At 41.1% G+C, this 16961-nt stretch overlaps 1 protein-coding gene and 1 long non-coding RNA gene across 2 annotated transcripts in view; one reads left to right on the forward strand and one right to left on the reverse strand.

Annotated features, from left to right (window-relative positions):
• The window catches only part of PLPP3 (phospholipid phosphatase 3), a 64983-nt gene that overhangs the window by 31274 nt on the left and 16748 nt on the right, over window positions 1-16961 (forward strand). Inside the window, exons 2-4 of the mRNA XM_083619388.1 lie at window positions 4485-4642; window positions 15219-15502; window positions 16504-16561. Coding sequence (XP_083475514.1) covers window positions 4485-4642; window positions 15219-15502; window positions 16504-16561 — 500 coding nt within the window. The remainder of the gene's footprint in view (window positions 1-4484; window positions 4643-15218; window positions 15503-16503; window positions 16562-16961) is intronic.
• The window catches only part of LOC310764994, a 376088-nt gene that overhangs the window by 30015 nt on the left and 329112 nt on the right, over window positions 1-16961 (reverse strand). The gene's annotated exons all lie outside the window — the stretch shown is intronic.

Below are 16961 nucleotides of genomic sequence, written 5' to 3' on the forward strand. Positions count from 1 at the left end.
GCAGGCAGGCACCCCACACTGGTTATGCACCCCAACATTTGAATCTCACCAAACAAATGTGTGGAGAATAATGCCCAGAACTGGCCTAAAGAGATTAAGTCTCAGAGATAAGCTTCTGAAATGGCTACAGCTGAAAAATCCAGGGTCACATTTCTCCCAAACTCAGATTACTAAACTTTAGCCCAGAGACGGATATTTCAACCACCAAATCCAGTGGGGAACTAGAATGCCCGGGAAATCCATCTTTTCCAATTTTGTTTTGTTTTGTTTTTTCCTGTCAAAAACTGACACCATCATTTATACTGAAACACTGTCAAGTCTTGTTGAAGTTTGGTTTCAGCAGTGTTGGCAGTGAGTCTGAGTGAATGATTTTTGCCTGACTAGAACCTGATGTCTCGCTGTACGACCATAGTAGGTTGTTGCTGGCCTGGGAAACTGATTGAGGTGGGTTATAGTATGAGATGTTGAACGGCCACAGACTGATCTTACACTTCATATTTACCATTTTGGTGTAAATGAAATTAAGGCCTGGAGCCTTTCCTGTAAACAGTCACGCAGCTAGAGCTATTTCCATTTTGTTGTTCCTTCCCTCCCCTCCATCCTTGATTTTCATCTGTGGCATTCCTACCCCCTTTAAGATTTCTAGTAGTATCTTTTGTAAACCCCTTTTCAGGGTGGCCATTGGCACCAGCCCATGCTGGAACCTCAGCGCCAACCATTTCCAGAAGATGGGGTTTGTGCCAGAAGTTGTGGGTGGTGACACAATTCCTCAAAACAATCTGTGCTCCAAGAGATCTTCCTTGGAAACAAGGCTACCTTAGCAAGGGCTCTGACACCACAGTGCTCATTTTGACGGCAATGTGTGCCCTGGCCTGGACGGTGACCTTGGTGAAGCATGGCCTCCAGCCCAGTCCTCAGAGTTTAGGCATGCCGCGGGTTTTGTGAGCAATATCCGTTCGGCTCCTGAGGGTATGTTTATGTTTCTCATATGAAAATAGGGAATCTGAGGTTACTGTTGTGCTGGAAAAATGTCAAGACTCAATTGGCAATATCCCACTAAACCACAAGTTTGCAGGAGAAAAAAACAAAACCCTCACATTTTCAAAACCATGTCTGTATGCTTTTAAAGAAAATATATACAATCTTGGTCAAGTCTTGCTCGTATTATGGTGGTGGCAGTCCTGAAAATAATTGAAATGTGGAAATACTACTCCCATGCTGTTCGGTGAATGAAGGGGGAAACAAATCTTTATTATTCCAGAGTTCACATAATTTATAGGAACACTATTGTCTTTCCTCCCCCTTAACCCGTGTCCCCTATTTCTTTCTTTTTCTTTTTTAAAAAAGCCCGATTTAGCTCTCAGATATGTTTTATTGTTTGAGGGAACATGTGTTTTACAGACTTATCATATGAAAACAATTAAAAAGAGGAACTGGAGCAATAACAATAAGTCACGTAACCATGGTATGGTTAATCCCCAAAGTTTGACTATTAAACTGTTGCTTCTAGTGGATGTGAAACCAGATCTCATCATGCAGTGTTAGCTTTTTGGCAGCAATTTTTTATTGGGATGCAAAGGATTTTTATTTTTTTGTTCTTTTCTTTTTTCTAAAAAGGCTATTCATATCATATATTGTTGGCTCAGAAAACAGATTCTGTATCCAAATTGACTCTGTTCCAACAGGTTTTAGGTAGTGGAATGAGGATGGCCTGGATCTGTACAAATATGCTAAATTCTGAGTTGCAAAACCAGAGGTTTCTTGATGCCTCTTGACACATTTATTCACTATTTTATGAATGTGTTGCAAAACACACACTTCTGTGTACAATGAGTCAAGCATTTGACTAGGCTTGTGAAGGCAGCAGTGCATCAGTTCCCTTTATGAAGGTGCCAGTAGTAGAAGATGATCTCACTAACTATGTATGCTGCAGTTCAGCAAAAAGGAAAATGTAAAGTTATATTTTAAAATTTGACTTTTTGCATAGGGTCGTTCCACATGCCAATTCATTGTGGACTCAGTGCTGCTTTGTGTAGTGTTCTCTTTTTTTTTTTAAATAATATTTATTAAAATTTTTCAAAAATACAAAAAATATCACTTTACGGGACTCCCCCCTTCCCCCACCCCTACCATATTCCCCTTTCATATTGTTGGCCAAACAAGTTCCCCATTCAAATTGAAACTTAATTTGTTTTACAGTAAAAAAAAGAAAAAAAAAAACCCAGTGTTCTTTCCCCAAGACCCACCCCATGTCATTCCACAATTTCCATTTTTTAATAAAAGAAGCACCCCAGATAATAGAAACAGAAAAGGTAGAGAATAAAAAAAATATAATGAATAATAGACCAATTCAGCAAAAAATAACCAAGTTGGCAAGCCTTTGGAGTTTTAGTTCTCCCCCCCCTGTCCCCGGTTTAATTTCCCCCTGACCATCAACCCCTGGTGTCTGCCTGGAATTCTTAAGACCATAAATCACAACTTTTCCCCAACTCCTTGCTGGCTTTTTCTTTTTTAAAATTAAAAATAAATTTTTTTGAAAATCAAAATTATTATTATTATCATTATTTTTCAAAACTTTAACTTCAGTCTTTAATAAAACTGTAATAGAACTCCCTCCATTGTTCTTTCCAGGTTGTAGTCTGATTTCCCTTTGTTCCGCTGCTAAAACGTTGTAGTTCGAAAGTTTGGTAAGTCTGCAGGGATGGTTGTTATTCAGGGGCAAAACCTTACGTTCAGTCCCTTCCTTTCTTCAATAGAAAAATCTATTGTCTCCTTTAAAAAAACAAAAAAGAAAACACCCTGAAGACGAGATGTTATTTCCGTTTTGCAGCTTTCCCAGAAGATAACCAGTCCTGTAAAGTTCCATTGGTGTTTTTCCACTTTCCCAATCCTTGTAATGTCCCGAAACTCCTCAAGGGGGATTGTTGTATCTTTGTTTCCTCTAATCCAAAAGTCAATTTGTTATCCATATTCGCCATTTTGTATCCAAATTTTAACAAGTTGTAGCAAATTGTATCAAATTTAACCAGCCAAGTTCTCATAATAAAATCCACTCCGCTTTTCGACTTTGACAGCTATTTTGACAGCTGTCAAGATCTCCGACTCCTTTCACCAGGCTCTCTCTTCAGTCACCCCGGTTCCCAGGGGGGGGGGTTGCGTTTCCCTTCTCCAGTTCCTCCTCCAGCACAGTTCTTGTAGTTCCCCATCGTGAAATTTTGGATTTTTATCAGCAATGCAAGCCTTTTTGGGTCTTGGTTTCCCCGTCCTTGTTTTGGAAAGTTTACAATAGGGAGGGGACTGACTTCCTTTTTGGATCCCCCCCGCTCGTATCCAATTCGAAAAAAAAATTTTTTTTTCCTCCTTTTGAACCCGATTTCCAAATTTACTCACAGGTTGTTGTTGAAAAGTCCGAATTTTCAATGGAAGAAGTCAGCGCTCTCCGCCGAATGGCATGCGGCTTCGCTCAGCAGGGGAAGCAGAGAACTCAAGGCACCACGCTTCTCCCCGGCACCCGATCCGTAGCCTTTAAAAAGGCTCCTTCACGAGTCGGGAGGGCGCTAACGGTGCAAGCCGAGTCTCCATGTCCACGGCCTCCGTGGCCGTGGTTTCTAAGGGTCCCCGCATCGCCGGTGCGGTAGAACCCAGCCCCTGCCGAGCAGACTCCCTCCGGAGCTCGGAGGGAGTCCGCCATTCGGCGATGGCGCCAACCCGGAAGTCCTCTGCTTTGTGTAGTGTTCTCATGGCACCTTTAGAAAATCAAAATGCCACCCCTATGTTCCCCCTCCCATTTAATTTGCATTTAGTGTTTCAACAGGTTTTTTTTTTAAAAAAATACTTTTCTACATTAATAGTAAATGGGGAAAAAATATGGGGCATCATTTTGATGAGGACAATGTTAAGAGGACACTGTGCAAAACATACATGCATGACAAGCACCAAGACCACAATTAATAGCTATATGGAAACATATATAGTATTAGGCAGCTAGAAATAATATCAAATCCTTAATTACCTTCGGTTTTCTTCCAGGATGAAAATATTTTCAGTGATTGAAATTTAGCTTTCTTAAAAATAATGATGTGGCTTTGAAATTTGTTACAAGTAATTGAACCAAAGAGCACAGTTGGTTTCGTTCTATGTTCCTGTTATTGTGCTTTGCCTCTGAGCTCTATCTGCTTTGGGATATTTAGGGTTGTGACATTTTAAACAAGCTGAATCAGAGAATCTTGTGAATTTGACTGATTTTAAATGCATAAGTCTTTTTCTTTTGGGGGAGGGGAGGTGGCTAAAGTATAGTTCAGTGTTGAATAAGTTTATGCAAACCCCCCACCCCTAGTATCTGTATGGGATTTCCCAGTGCAAGTCCCAATAAATAGTATTTCCCAGTGTGCCATAATCATGACTACTAAGGTCCTTGTTTAATTCTTACTTGTGTTTCTGACCACACTATTTTTCTTTTGTTCCCCTTCCTTTTCTCCCTCTAGCTGGCCTGCCATTTCTGATAATCGAAACAAGCACAATCCCACCCTATAAGCGGGGATTTTACTGTAATGATGAAAGCATTCGCTACCCTCTGAAAAGTGGAGAGACCATCAACGATGCTGTCCTTTGTGCTGCAGGCATTCTTATAGCCATACTTGCTGTAAGTAGGACAAAACGACTGCGGTTTTATTTCAGCTCCCTGTACTATAAAAATAAACACCCAGTACCAAACAACATGGCTATTTTTTTCTGTTCTGTTTTTGTTTTATTGATTTTTCATAAATAAAAGTTAGGATGTTGGTTAGTCAACATTAGTGGTTCTAAATACTTTGTTACTGAAAAACGTTGATGTCTTTATGGAATTAACCCAAACCAGATCGTACCTTGAGTGGCAGCTCCTAAACTGAAAACTTCAAACAACTTATTATGGAATAGTTCCCTAAACCCACTGCAGCGGGGACCTGCCTTTTGTTTGTTACCCCATCAGGGTCATGTGCACTGCTGATAATACAGCATTGACAAGGATAAACTTTTGAAGGGAGGGGCTTGTGGATTCACTGGCTTTGACAAAATAGCTTTCAGTATAGCCACCACTCAAATCACACTGCAGACCAAATTAATCTGTATATGAGTTGATTCAAGAAGCTATGATATCCAGAGATAGAAATTAGCCAGGTGCCAGGTGCATTTTGTGACTGGCACAAGTCCAATTGCAAGCACATGGAGATCTCTGGATGCCAGTTTGGCGACTGACATCTTCATTTGGCTGGGCCCTCCAGCTTTCTTAAGCAGGTAAGCAGAAGAGCTCCTTTATTGTATTTATATCCCATCCTACAGGGTACAACAACTCCTCAGTTAATCTGTACAACAGCCCTGTGAGGTAGGTTAAGAGGCTGTGACTGACTCCAAGGTCATGACTGAGTGGGGGATTTGAACCCAGGTCCTAGTCCAGCACTCTAACCACCCCACCACATTGGCTTCCTAGAGTTCTTCTGCTATGGGGCAGCTCTATAAATTATGTAAATAAATACAGGGAAAGCAAAATGTCGCTTAAAGAAGGATATGAAATATTTTCCTGGAAGCTTGAATTTGTTTTATACTGGATTGGTTTTTTGTTTGTTTGTTTGTTTGTTTGTTTGATGTTTCAATGTGTTGTAAACCGCTTGGAGATTTATTCTTTAAAATGTAAAGTGGTGTAGAAATGAGATAATAATAAGAACCACAAGAATAGTAACAAACACCTTTGCTGGGGGGAGAATGGCGCCTAGACATACCATCGTGGCGACCATAACCCAGACTTAAGGTGCCATTTGGCAATTAGCTTATATATCTGAGTTTCTAACACTGCACCCATCACATGCTTATCATGGTGTGAGTGGGGAGGCTGTGCTTGCTCCCACTAACGCCTTGGCCATGACCCTGGTGGTTTGGCCTTGCTGCTGCCGATGCATTGCTCTGAAAGTTTGAAGCAGGCAGCCTGCTTATATGCGTAGGCCCTGTGCGTAATTTAGAACGCCTGAATGATCAGGACAGTAAATTGTGTGACGAGCCTATTCATCTACACCAGGTGCCATAGTTCAGGCAGTGTGAATGGCAACAAGGCTGCACCAGGCAGTTAGAAATGCAGGGATGAGGCCACTGGGGCCTAACCCTGCTCTCCCAGTCCCTAAAATTAACTGTGTGGGCCATAATATCTGAAGAGGGCTCTTCAGCACAGATGTTGTGAACTACAGCGCCAGACAGCGGGACCAATGGTCAGGGACGGCCAGAGTTGTGGCGTGCAACATCTGGAGAACACAACAGTTGTTAGGCAGTCTCTACTGTATGAAGAGCATGATTAGTTATCTAATCCAGAAGTACGCTAGAAACAAACTCCGAGTTGGGGACAAAACGTTCCTTCCAAAACCATACAAGTCAGCCAAATCCCATAAATTTCATTGAACAACCAATGTAGGAGACATTTTCCAGCTCAGCAACTACGTGCTTGTTCGGCAAAAATTTAGCGTCTTGAAGGATTTGGTGTACATTGTCTGCATTCTGGTACGCTTTGTGGTATTTACATATCCCGTATTTCATGTTGGGTTGTGAAGTATGTTCTGCTTTGCAGCCAGCCACTGACTGCCTGGAAATGTTTTGCAGACAGTATTAGGTTCTGATATCTACTAAGGAGGCAGATTTTGAAAGGAAATTTGAAACTTGGGAGGCCGAAGGGAAGGGGCAATGTCTGTGTTCCCAGTATCCTTTGCATTAAGATAGATAATTCTGTTTGCATGTTCTTTTCCTTTGGATCTCTGAAACATTTTCTCATTATTGAAAAAGATGCTGCTTCATGTAGAGGGGGCAACTGGGTATTTCTTTGTCAGTAATTGGAGGCATATTCTCAGCCAAGGCTTATGAATGGAGGTTGCTCATATGATTGCATTGATGACCACTTTACAAACTGAGTAGTTCAGTTCAAATATGACGCCAAACTATGATTTGGTGCTAAGAAAACAAATCTAGAGGAACCTTATGTTTGTGTGTTGGGATGAAAACTGTGGTTTGTTGTTACCTCCAGCCTGACAAACTCTCGTTTGTATTTTCTCTACAAACTAGGAATAAACCCTGGTTTGCATGGCAAGTCGAAGCTACGGTGTGGTTGTATCGGCAAACTATGGTTTGTTGAAAACAGGAAGTAACGAGGGAAGAGGAGGAGAGGGAGCAGCTGAACCTGAGGTTTCTTTCCCTAGCACTAAACCATGGTTTGGTACTACATTTGAAATTAGGCAAAGGGAAGATGGGTTGTACTTCTAAGTAAACCAAGAGTTTACACATAGTTTCCATGAAGGTCTGAATTACAGTTGGCTCGGGGAATGTAAGAGTGTTCCTGCCCCACAACACCTGCATTGGTGACCTTTCTGAGGTAAGAAGTGGGATTGAAAACTTGTTCAGCTGAATGCGACTGGGAGCCCTGCATGCTGAGTTGGACGCACCTCAGACCTTATTGCTGAAAGCAGGAACCTCAGGTAGAATGGGGGCAGGGGACTGGCACATGCAAGGATGTTGGGGAGGGGAAGGCTGGCACATGTTCCTCCTGCACACTCTCTCATGATTGGAATTTCCTTTTTATGATGGAAATTATTATAACAATCTTATAGACTTATTGTTATTTGCAGAATAATTGTTTTAAACAGGTCTCAGATTTGTTAGCGTCTAGAGAGGAGACCGTTTTTGAGCTTCCCAAATGAAGAGTGGGAATAATAATAAATGGCAGCAAGTATTTCAGTTGACAACTTCTCTTGTTTGAACATGGCCTACTCCTGCCAGTTGTAGGTTCTGACCTTCAGGACTTTGAGAACATTCTTCAAAATGCTAAGTTGTATAGCAGGCTAAGACCATACGTAAGGCCCGGCATGTTAAGAAAAGTAAATTTCATCAGTCACATAATTTTAACATGCAGATCGCATATACTTTTGATTGTGACTTTTAGCCTAGCCCCACTCATTTCTCCCTCTTGTCTACAAGCCAAATTCCTGCTGCTTCAAGTGATGTAAAATAAAATAAAAACAAAATGAAACACAATGACAGAGGGCAATCTATAGCAAAACCCTTGTTTGTAGCGTCCAAGAGTTTTGTGTGCTTGGGTTGGCCAACCATTGTGTTAGGTCTGCCCAACCTTTATGTGACTCCCCAACCCCCACATCCATTCTAGGTTTCTTTGGTTCACGGCTATTAAAACTTCCTCCTGCCATTATTTGTCAACAAAGTCTGTTCCTACTAAGTGCTCTATCAACTAAATAGCCCCAATAACCAGTTATTTTTGCATTCAAAGAGAAAATGAATAAACCTATAAACAAGAAGGAATTTTATCCTGCAGGGGAACTTTCCCATTATAGAAAAGCCATAAATGAAAGTGAAAAAGCTTTTCATTTCCATGTTATTGCCTAACATACCGTCATTTGGGCTCCTTGCAGAATCTGCTTCTGATCAGGAGCAAGCCAGTGGTGTGTATTATTAGTGCTGAAAATGTGGCTGGAAACATAATCAGCTGACTATATAATCCATCAACTTTCTAACACAAAATGGCAGGCTAATTAAAAACTGGGGGTGGGGGAGAGAGAAAGAAAACCCCGGGCACTCTGACGTAAAACAGCTGATTCTCTGCCATATTTGCAGCTTTCCCAACAAAAGCAAGCGGGTATGGAAAATACAAAACAATACAGCACTTTTATTGTGGAGGATTGCCAGTCTTATCAAGCATGCAAAGAAATGGATTTAGAATTTTTTTTTTATTTATGATGGGAGAAGATAGAGAAAATTTGTCGTATTTTTAGTATTATATCAATAAATATACATGTAAAATTGCCACACACCAACTGCTACATCATGCAGGCATACATGCAGACCTAGAAACAACAAGAAAACACCACGCATGAAGTAAACGTTCACTTTCTCTCTATCAGAAGTGGGGAACTTCTGTCCCCCCCCAACATGTTTTTGGACTCCAACTTCCATCAGCACTAATCAGGATTGGTCAGGGGTGATGGGAGTTGTAGTCCAGCAACATCTGGAGGGGCACAACATCCTCATTCCTGTTCTATTCCATAATACCAACAATTTTCAGTTTATAAAGCTGTTTAAATCCATATATACCATACCATCTAGGAAAAGAGTTTTCCACCAGGTGGTGACCAGTGGTGAGATTTTAACTCTCATTCTGCACATACAGTACATATATTTCCCACCACCACCCAGAAGGCATGACTTAGATGCCAGGATTATTGTAGCACAACTGGAATTCACCCTAAATTCACTGAGTACTAATTATCCCCTTTAAATTTGATGTATTTGCTTTCCAAACACTCCATAGCTGGCATAAGGGCATTGGGGGACAATAAGCAAGACAATCATTTTCACACTGCTAACCCTTTATTTTATATAGTGTCATCAATAGACTCCCTCATCTAGAGCAAAAGGTCTAGGTCATGTTTTATGGGGCTTGCAAGGCCCACAAAGTTCTTGTTAAGTAAATACCAGAGGCTGTGACCTTTGTCTCCATCAGTACATGGGAGGATATGAATGCACAAGACCCTTGAGATACTAATTGCCTTAGGGGATTGTGCTTTCCAGACCTCCCCTAAATATTCCCAAATCTTACCCCACATTGTATTTCTTTTACTTTAGAAAATATGGCTTGGTTTGACCTTTCAGGACCTCATGTTATCCACAAGTCATGGCTGCAAACTTCTATGCAAACTTCTACTTACTGGCCATCTAGTAAAGTCTCACATTTGTGACTGATGGCCCTTCTCTCTGCACATTTCAGTAAATAAGCAATGCCTGGTCCCCTATTGGCATCTATACCCGACTTCGTCTCCTATAAGAAAAGCTCATCTTGTACAAAGGAGACATGTGACCTTTTGCTACTTAAGAACACAAATCCTATGCATGCTTACATGGGAATGTATCCTGTTATACATAGTAGGACTTGTTTCTACGTAAACACGTATCTCCTCAATTATACAGAGCCTTTTCTGTTCTCTAAAGAGGTGAATTTCACCTTAGCAGAGGAAAAGGCACTACCAGTCCACCGTCAATTTGAACCAGTGACGTAGTTAAAGTGAAAGTTAGCCTACTTCCTCGTGTCTCTCTTTGCATGCACTTGCATAGCATCTTAAAAGTTTTGTTTAAAGCAAAAAGAGAAACAGTTGCACTTAGTAGAATCAAACCAGTGCAAACAAAACAGAGAGAAGTGTGTTTAATTTATTTAAATCTCCCCATCCTATTAGATGCTGGGGGGGGGGATTTCACAGTAACTTGAAAATGAAGCATGGTTGGCGGTGGTCAGGAGAGATTGCACGGGTGACTGAATAATAGAAACTAATTGCACAGAGACCTTTCAAGGATTTGATGAAAACGGATTTGCAGCCATGCTTTCCAAATACTGGGCCATTTTGCACTTTGTCCCTTACCAGCTTTGCTCCCCTTTAAGCGTTTCCAGCAGTTCACACCACATGCATACTACTTGCTGGAGACACAAGTCAGAAGAGGAGCTTAATATCTTTAAGATTTGTTTATTCAGGATAAAGTTTCAGCTTTTGCACATCTGTGCTGAATTAGTTGCTTGAGCTTTCTTCCCCCCCCCTTTTTTTTAATCAGGGACAGTGTTGCCAAAAGAACAAGTTTATCCTACTTCAGCTTCTCATTAAAGGTCCGGCCCTGATTTCAGCTAAAGCAGGACGGGTCATGACTACACACTGATGTGCTGGTGGGGGGCTGAAGTCTCCAATTTACAGTCTGCTACATCTGTGCAATTACCAGGCCCACCAGCAGCGAGAGAAAATATTAATCCCTAGACTTTGTTGGCCCTGGTCAAAATATTCCCATGTCTATCTCCGGACAGGCATCTATGGTTTAAGAGGCTCCATGTGTTAGGAATAAAATGGTGGAGCACTTATTGTTACGCTCTTTCCTTAATTCAGTTTGTTATGCTGACCCACGTTTGTATGGAGCGAAAGGCTCAACCACCGTAAAATGCAGATTTCCAGTTGTTTTTTTTGTTTTTACATTGCTCATTTGCATCCACATCCCAGGACAGCTGGGAAGCATAGAATCTCCTCTGAAGCAGCTGAACACATGTGCATCTCCCTTATACATATTTGTACTTTTTGAATGTAGTGCTCCTACAGGCCACTTTTGCTTGTGCATATGTGGTGGAAATGCATTCCCAAGTGTCCACAAAAGCCACAGGGGATTTGTAAGAGACTCATCCTCCAGTAAATAAGCAATAGGGAAAAGAAACTGATGCTACGGTTGTCGGAAAGAGGCCCTGGCTGTAAATAACCATTAGAGGCCATCTGGCAAATTAATTGCGTTCTGCCAAAGGAGGAGATGCTGAGATTCAGATGCTTTTATTCGCCCCACATGCAAACGTAGACTCTGGCCGATCGCCTGCATTTGAAGATGGTCCAACAGTTGAGATAAGCCATCAGCTGTGCAGCACTTGTGTTCTCCAGGGCTTGCATGGGATTCTGGAACAGGTTAGCTCCTAAACCTAGACAGCCTGGGTGAAGCCCCAGGGACCGCAATATTAATTTCCGGTGGGGTGGGGGGAATGTGACAATGCAGCTCTTGAGTATGTGCCGTTTTTCTGCCGACTAAACAAAAGAAACTAAACTAGCAAGCCCACACTTTTTCTAGACACTCTTCCATGAAGTAGCTATGAATGCTTGTAATTTCAGTGAATCCATGTCCCTTTCTCCTCTTTCCCATCCCCACCCAACTGTCTCATTCTACCTCCATTTCTGAATATTCCTTCAGTTTCAGGTTTTGCACCTTACAATACAAACCTTCCCAAACCAGGAAACCCAGTTTCCTGTAGCTTGTCTCCTCAGCCTTTAAACTTTGCAATTTTTTTGTCCTGTAAATTGGATTGCTTGCTACCCTCTAGGATCTTCCTTTGCCTCACCCCCTTAGGGTTCTAAGCAGAATACCCAGAATACTACACTTACAGCTTGTGGCACATTGTTAATAACACTTATTCTTGTAAATCTTATAATCAACAAAACAGACATCCCCCTTCTATGAAACATCTATAAGAGAGCTACCCATTTCCTTCTCTCTTTTGTGGATAAGCTTGCAAGGAAGCTGTTTGGTGGTGTGACATGAAAAGCAATCCTTTCTGAACCTTCTAAGCATCCTTATATTAGCATGTTGCCTGCATGCCATTTGTGGCTGGGCAACAATCTAGAAAAAAACAAGAATACACAATCCCCCAGAAGCATTACAATATAAAAATTTGTGTTTCCATATCTAGTGAAGCAGGCTTTGTTGCTCTTAATAGTTATTTCCTTGTTTTGCTTCATTAGTATATTAAGCTAAATAGATTTATAGATTCATTTTAGTGATAGTTGGTACACAAAGACTTTGTGGTGAAGGGGAGAAAAGTAAATTAGAAAGAATTTGTGTGTGTGTCTGTAATTGGCGATGTTTCCATGTTGAGAGTAATATTACTGGCTGTTTTAGAGATCGATTTGCATGAAGGCATTTTTCTGGCCATTGAATGTGTATATTCTTCTATTGGCCAGAATAAAAAAACATGTAGAGGGAAAGGAACCTATTTTATTACAGAGGTATAAAAACAGTGAAGTAATTAATAAAATCCTAAAAATGTAAAACCAGAGCTCAAAAAATCTACTTGGGTAACGTGACAAAGAACAATTTAAGCTTTTTGCCTCTTTCCTGGAGGTGTGACATTTGGAATTGATTTCACAGCCTGATTTTCATTAAACTGCCTTTAAAAGCTTGAGATTATAAGAAGCCAGGAAACCAAGTTCATAATGATGATTGATAGCATTAGTGTCAAGTCTAGAACATTCCCTCTAGATGTGGCACAGGAAATACTTACAGTGTATGGTTCAAGGGTTCTTGGGTCGTGCTCCCAGAAACATGCTGCATTGTAGGAAGAGCAACAGAAAAGTGTGTGCAGGTATGAACTGTGTTTCCCACAATTTTAAGAAATTATAACGAGAACCATTTTGCACTTTATGGGAGCATGCAGTCAAGCAAGAAGCTACAGCTAATCCTGGAATCTGGCCAATTGTACCTATGTTGATCACATGCGAAAGGTGTACATTTAGACAATTTAGGATGACATCTAAAATGTGATAGCTGAAGCAGAAAATGTCTACTTATTCCCACCCTCAGCAACCTAGAAAAGGGTAAAGCAACCCAGTTTCTTCCTTGCTCACTGATTAGTGCCCTGCACACAACCTGGGATAACTGGTCCTGCAGCAGTCAGCCACTTGTGACCCTCCTTTTCCCCCTTTGAATGATCCCAGTGGAGTCACAACAGAAATAAGCTTGCTATCTGTGAGATCCACAAAACTGTTTGCTCCATCTACCAGAATCCCATGCTTAACAAGTTGAGGAACACTGATGTATTGGAGAGCAACCTATGCTCCCCCAGGAATGTATATGCAATTCCAACCTACCTCACCTAAGAGTTGAGAAGGAGCCTAATCTTCCATCCGTCCAGAGGTTAAATGAGAAACTTGGCTCTGGAAAGTGTGATATAAATTAACAAAATATTATTGGACAGTGGCCAGACATAGACACATCAAAGAAGTGTTTCAGTTAAACACGCCGTAAACTTTGTATGAGAAATCGGGTTGGCGAAAACGGAACTCCACAGCACTGTCTGGTGTCACCATGTTATAATGCATATACAACACATATAAAGCACTTTTTCTTTGCCAGTATAGCTGAGACTAATGTTTCAAAGATCATACTTGGCTAAGAGGGAAATCTAAACCCATGGTCACCAGTGACAGGGTTTAATGGAGCATCATGGTCACCACTGCACCACAGCCCTATCACTTGTGCTGACCAGGAGCAAAGAACCACCACCCCACCTCAAAAAAATGTTCTATTGCTGTGCCAGCTCTCAGGCTAATACAACAAATTGGGCCTGTTGCTGTCACGTGATGGCACCAGGACTGGCTCTCCGAACCCCTCATGATGTGTTTATCCCAAAGAAGCCATGAATGTCAGTCAAAGAGGAAAACCTTGGTCTCCGCTTGTGGTTTATCTGGAGAGAAACTACGAGACTGGCATCAGGTGACACAAGCTAGACCATAGCTTGCTTCCCAGGAAGATTGGGGAAGAAGCAAAGCATCTGTGATTTCAGGAGCGCACCTCGCATTAAACCATAGTTTATTTTAACTGTGGTTTAATGTGACATGTGAACTAGCTCTGTTTAAATAGAGAGAGGGGAAAGTGCCTTTGCAGTGACTTCCTTTTCAAAAACATGTGAATTGGCCCAGGTGTCTTGCATTGCTTAAGGTTTTGCTGCAATTACTAGAGCAGAATTTTTAGAGCTCTCCGTTCAGGTGACAGACTTGGAAAAGCTCAGCTTAGGAACTGTTGTGCTTGTGGAATTGCCTGCTATTTTTGGCTACACCTGCAGCTTATTTCCAGCTTTGTCTGAGGTGCAATTGCCCAATGACTCATATATATATATAAAGATGCCAAAAGCACCCACATCAGTTAGATTTGATTCTTTTCCTTTGGTGTTTAGAACTAGATAGGATCGTCCAAGGAAAGCAGCTAGACAAGTTCTTTCTAATGATATCACTGGGCTTGTCATCATTGCCTGTAAGCTAAGGCATGGAATAACAGTTACTATGATTGCTCTCGTTTTGCAGCCTTTGCAATTGTAAGAGATTCCCCCAAAGCCTTCTGATTTATTATTGCATTCCAAGTTGTACTTATAAGATAGGCTCTAGTAATAACTTTGGGACGTGTAAATTGTTTGGGGAATGTTGTCTGTCTCTATACTAATAAGTACCTTCCTTGTCATTTTGGCTGCATTCACAGGGGAGTTACTAGGTGCCATTTGAATGTTTTTCTCAAATAAAGACCCTAAATAATTACCGGGGGGAAGAGGAGGGAATCACAGAAACTTGGCCCAGCATAACAAAGCAAGCCCATGAACTTTAGCAAGCTGACGAAATGGAACGCAAGTGTATATGTTGCGCCCATTTCAACAGTGGGTGGAGACGGAGAGGCGCCATGATCCTCTGTCTCCCCCAGATTAATCATACAGTGAAGTGGGATTGTTTCTGAGGGGAGAAATGGGATATCTAAAAAAGCTACACCTGTACGCTCTGTTCCGATAAAATTGTATTGACATGTGGCCTGCTCATGAAGGATGCACAATTTCTTATCTTAAACATATACGTATCTTTCCCTTACAGATCATAATAGGAGAGTTTTATCGGATCCATTGTTTAAAGGAAACATCCCGATCCTTCATCCAGAACCCCTATGTGGCAGCTCTGTACAAGCAAGTGGGTTGCTTTGCCTTTGGATGTGCCATCAGCCAGTCTTTCACAGACATCGCCAAAGTGTCTGTTGGACGTTTGAGGCCCAATTTTATTGCGGTTTGCCGGCCGAATTTTACACTAATCAACTGCTCTCAGGGTTATATCCAAGAGTACCAGTGCTTTAACGATGACGAAAGCAAAGTTCAGGAAGCCAGGTGAGAATTTTTTCTCTCTCTTTCCAACGGAAATAGTGTGTTGTGACTTGAATAAAAATGATACCCTCGTTTGCCTACATAATCACCTTGAAAAATGGCAGAGGAACCTGAATGAATGAGCAAGCGGTTGACTTTCTCAACCGTAAATTTAAAGACGTAATAGCTCTCCTTTAGTCTTGATACCTCCATGCAAGTTTGCAAGTCATTTGTCCAATTTTTATTCCTTTGCACTGGGTGTAGTAATATCACTGTTTCAATGATAGATTTGCAAGTATATTTCCTTAAACAAACAATGGATAATTGTCCAAGGGAAGAACGTAAGAATGGAAAGGTGAGAAAGATTATAAAAAGCTGCTGGGTGGTGGGGGGACAACTAAAAGAATTTGATACACTTAACTTTATAAAAATCACTGCTGCTTACAAAGGAAGCATTTTTTGAGGAAGGTGTAACTTAATTCAGATAAGCTATGTAGCCTTGTAGCAAATATCTGAGTCCACTTATAAAGATAAGCACCTGTACTTTTGTCACTAATAACAAAACAAAAAAAGTAAAGGAATTTCAGAAAACTTTCCATATCAAGAAAGACAGATTAAATCATAACTTTTTAAAAAAACTTGCTGTTCCAAACTGCCTCAAGAAGATAGGCGAGACCAACTGATTATGCACTAGGAGATGGTAAAACCTGCTACGTAAGTGCCCTGGGCCGCACGGCTGCATGCCAGAATTTTATTTAAAATTGCCATCTCTATGAGTATATATGTGTAGGGAGGAGGAGACATCTTAGAGACATATAAATAAGTAAACATAGACAGGCAGTGTGGACTGTTTAATTTCATATCCTTAAGTAATTTTAAACTGCTGTTCCTGTTTTGGTATTTTAGGGGTTGAGAGTTAAACTTGATTTTATTGATGACTGTGCAAAGGTGTTGTACAGAAAACCAAAGTATTTGGCCATTTGCTCCAGTAACAGGTGTGCTACTTTGCTTCTTTTGTTTTGCAGGAAATCATTCTTTTCTGGACATGCTTCCTTCTCCCTCTATACCATGCTTTATTTGGTGGTAAGTAGGAGGTCATGTACCTTTAAGAAATCATGTTTTATCAATGTTTCTTAAGGCAGTGTGAGAAATGAGTAAATGCTTATGCTGGGGCCAAAGTTTTCAGCCCAGCTTTGTTTTTTGACATTACATTGGGTGGTAGTGTTCAGGTGACAGCCCCCGCCCCGGACCAAAGAAATCAAATTATACACACACACACACACACACACACACACGTGTGTGTGTGTGTGTGTGTGTGTGTGTATATGTATGGGGGCAATTCTAAGAGCTTTTTTGTACATCTGGCCATTTGGCTTACCTTAATGAAAGGTGACTGAGAGGTTTTAAAAATTTCTTTTTCTTTTCTTTTTTCTCTTTAAACCCCTTTCCCCAAAATGTGAAAATCGCTGGGCCAAATACTACT

The sequence above is a fragment of the Podarcis filfolensis genome (assembly GCF_964270895.1).
Source record: "Podarcis filfolensis genome assembly, chromosome: 6".
NCBI lineage: Eukaryota > Metazoa > Chordata > Lepidosauria > Squamata > Lacertidae > Podarcis > Podarcis filfolensis.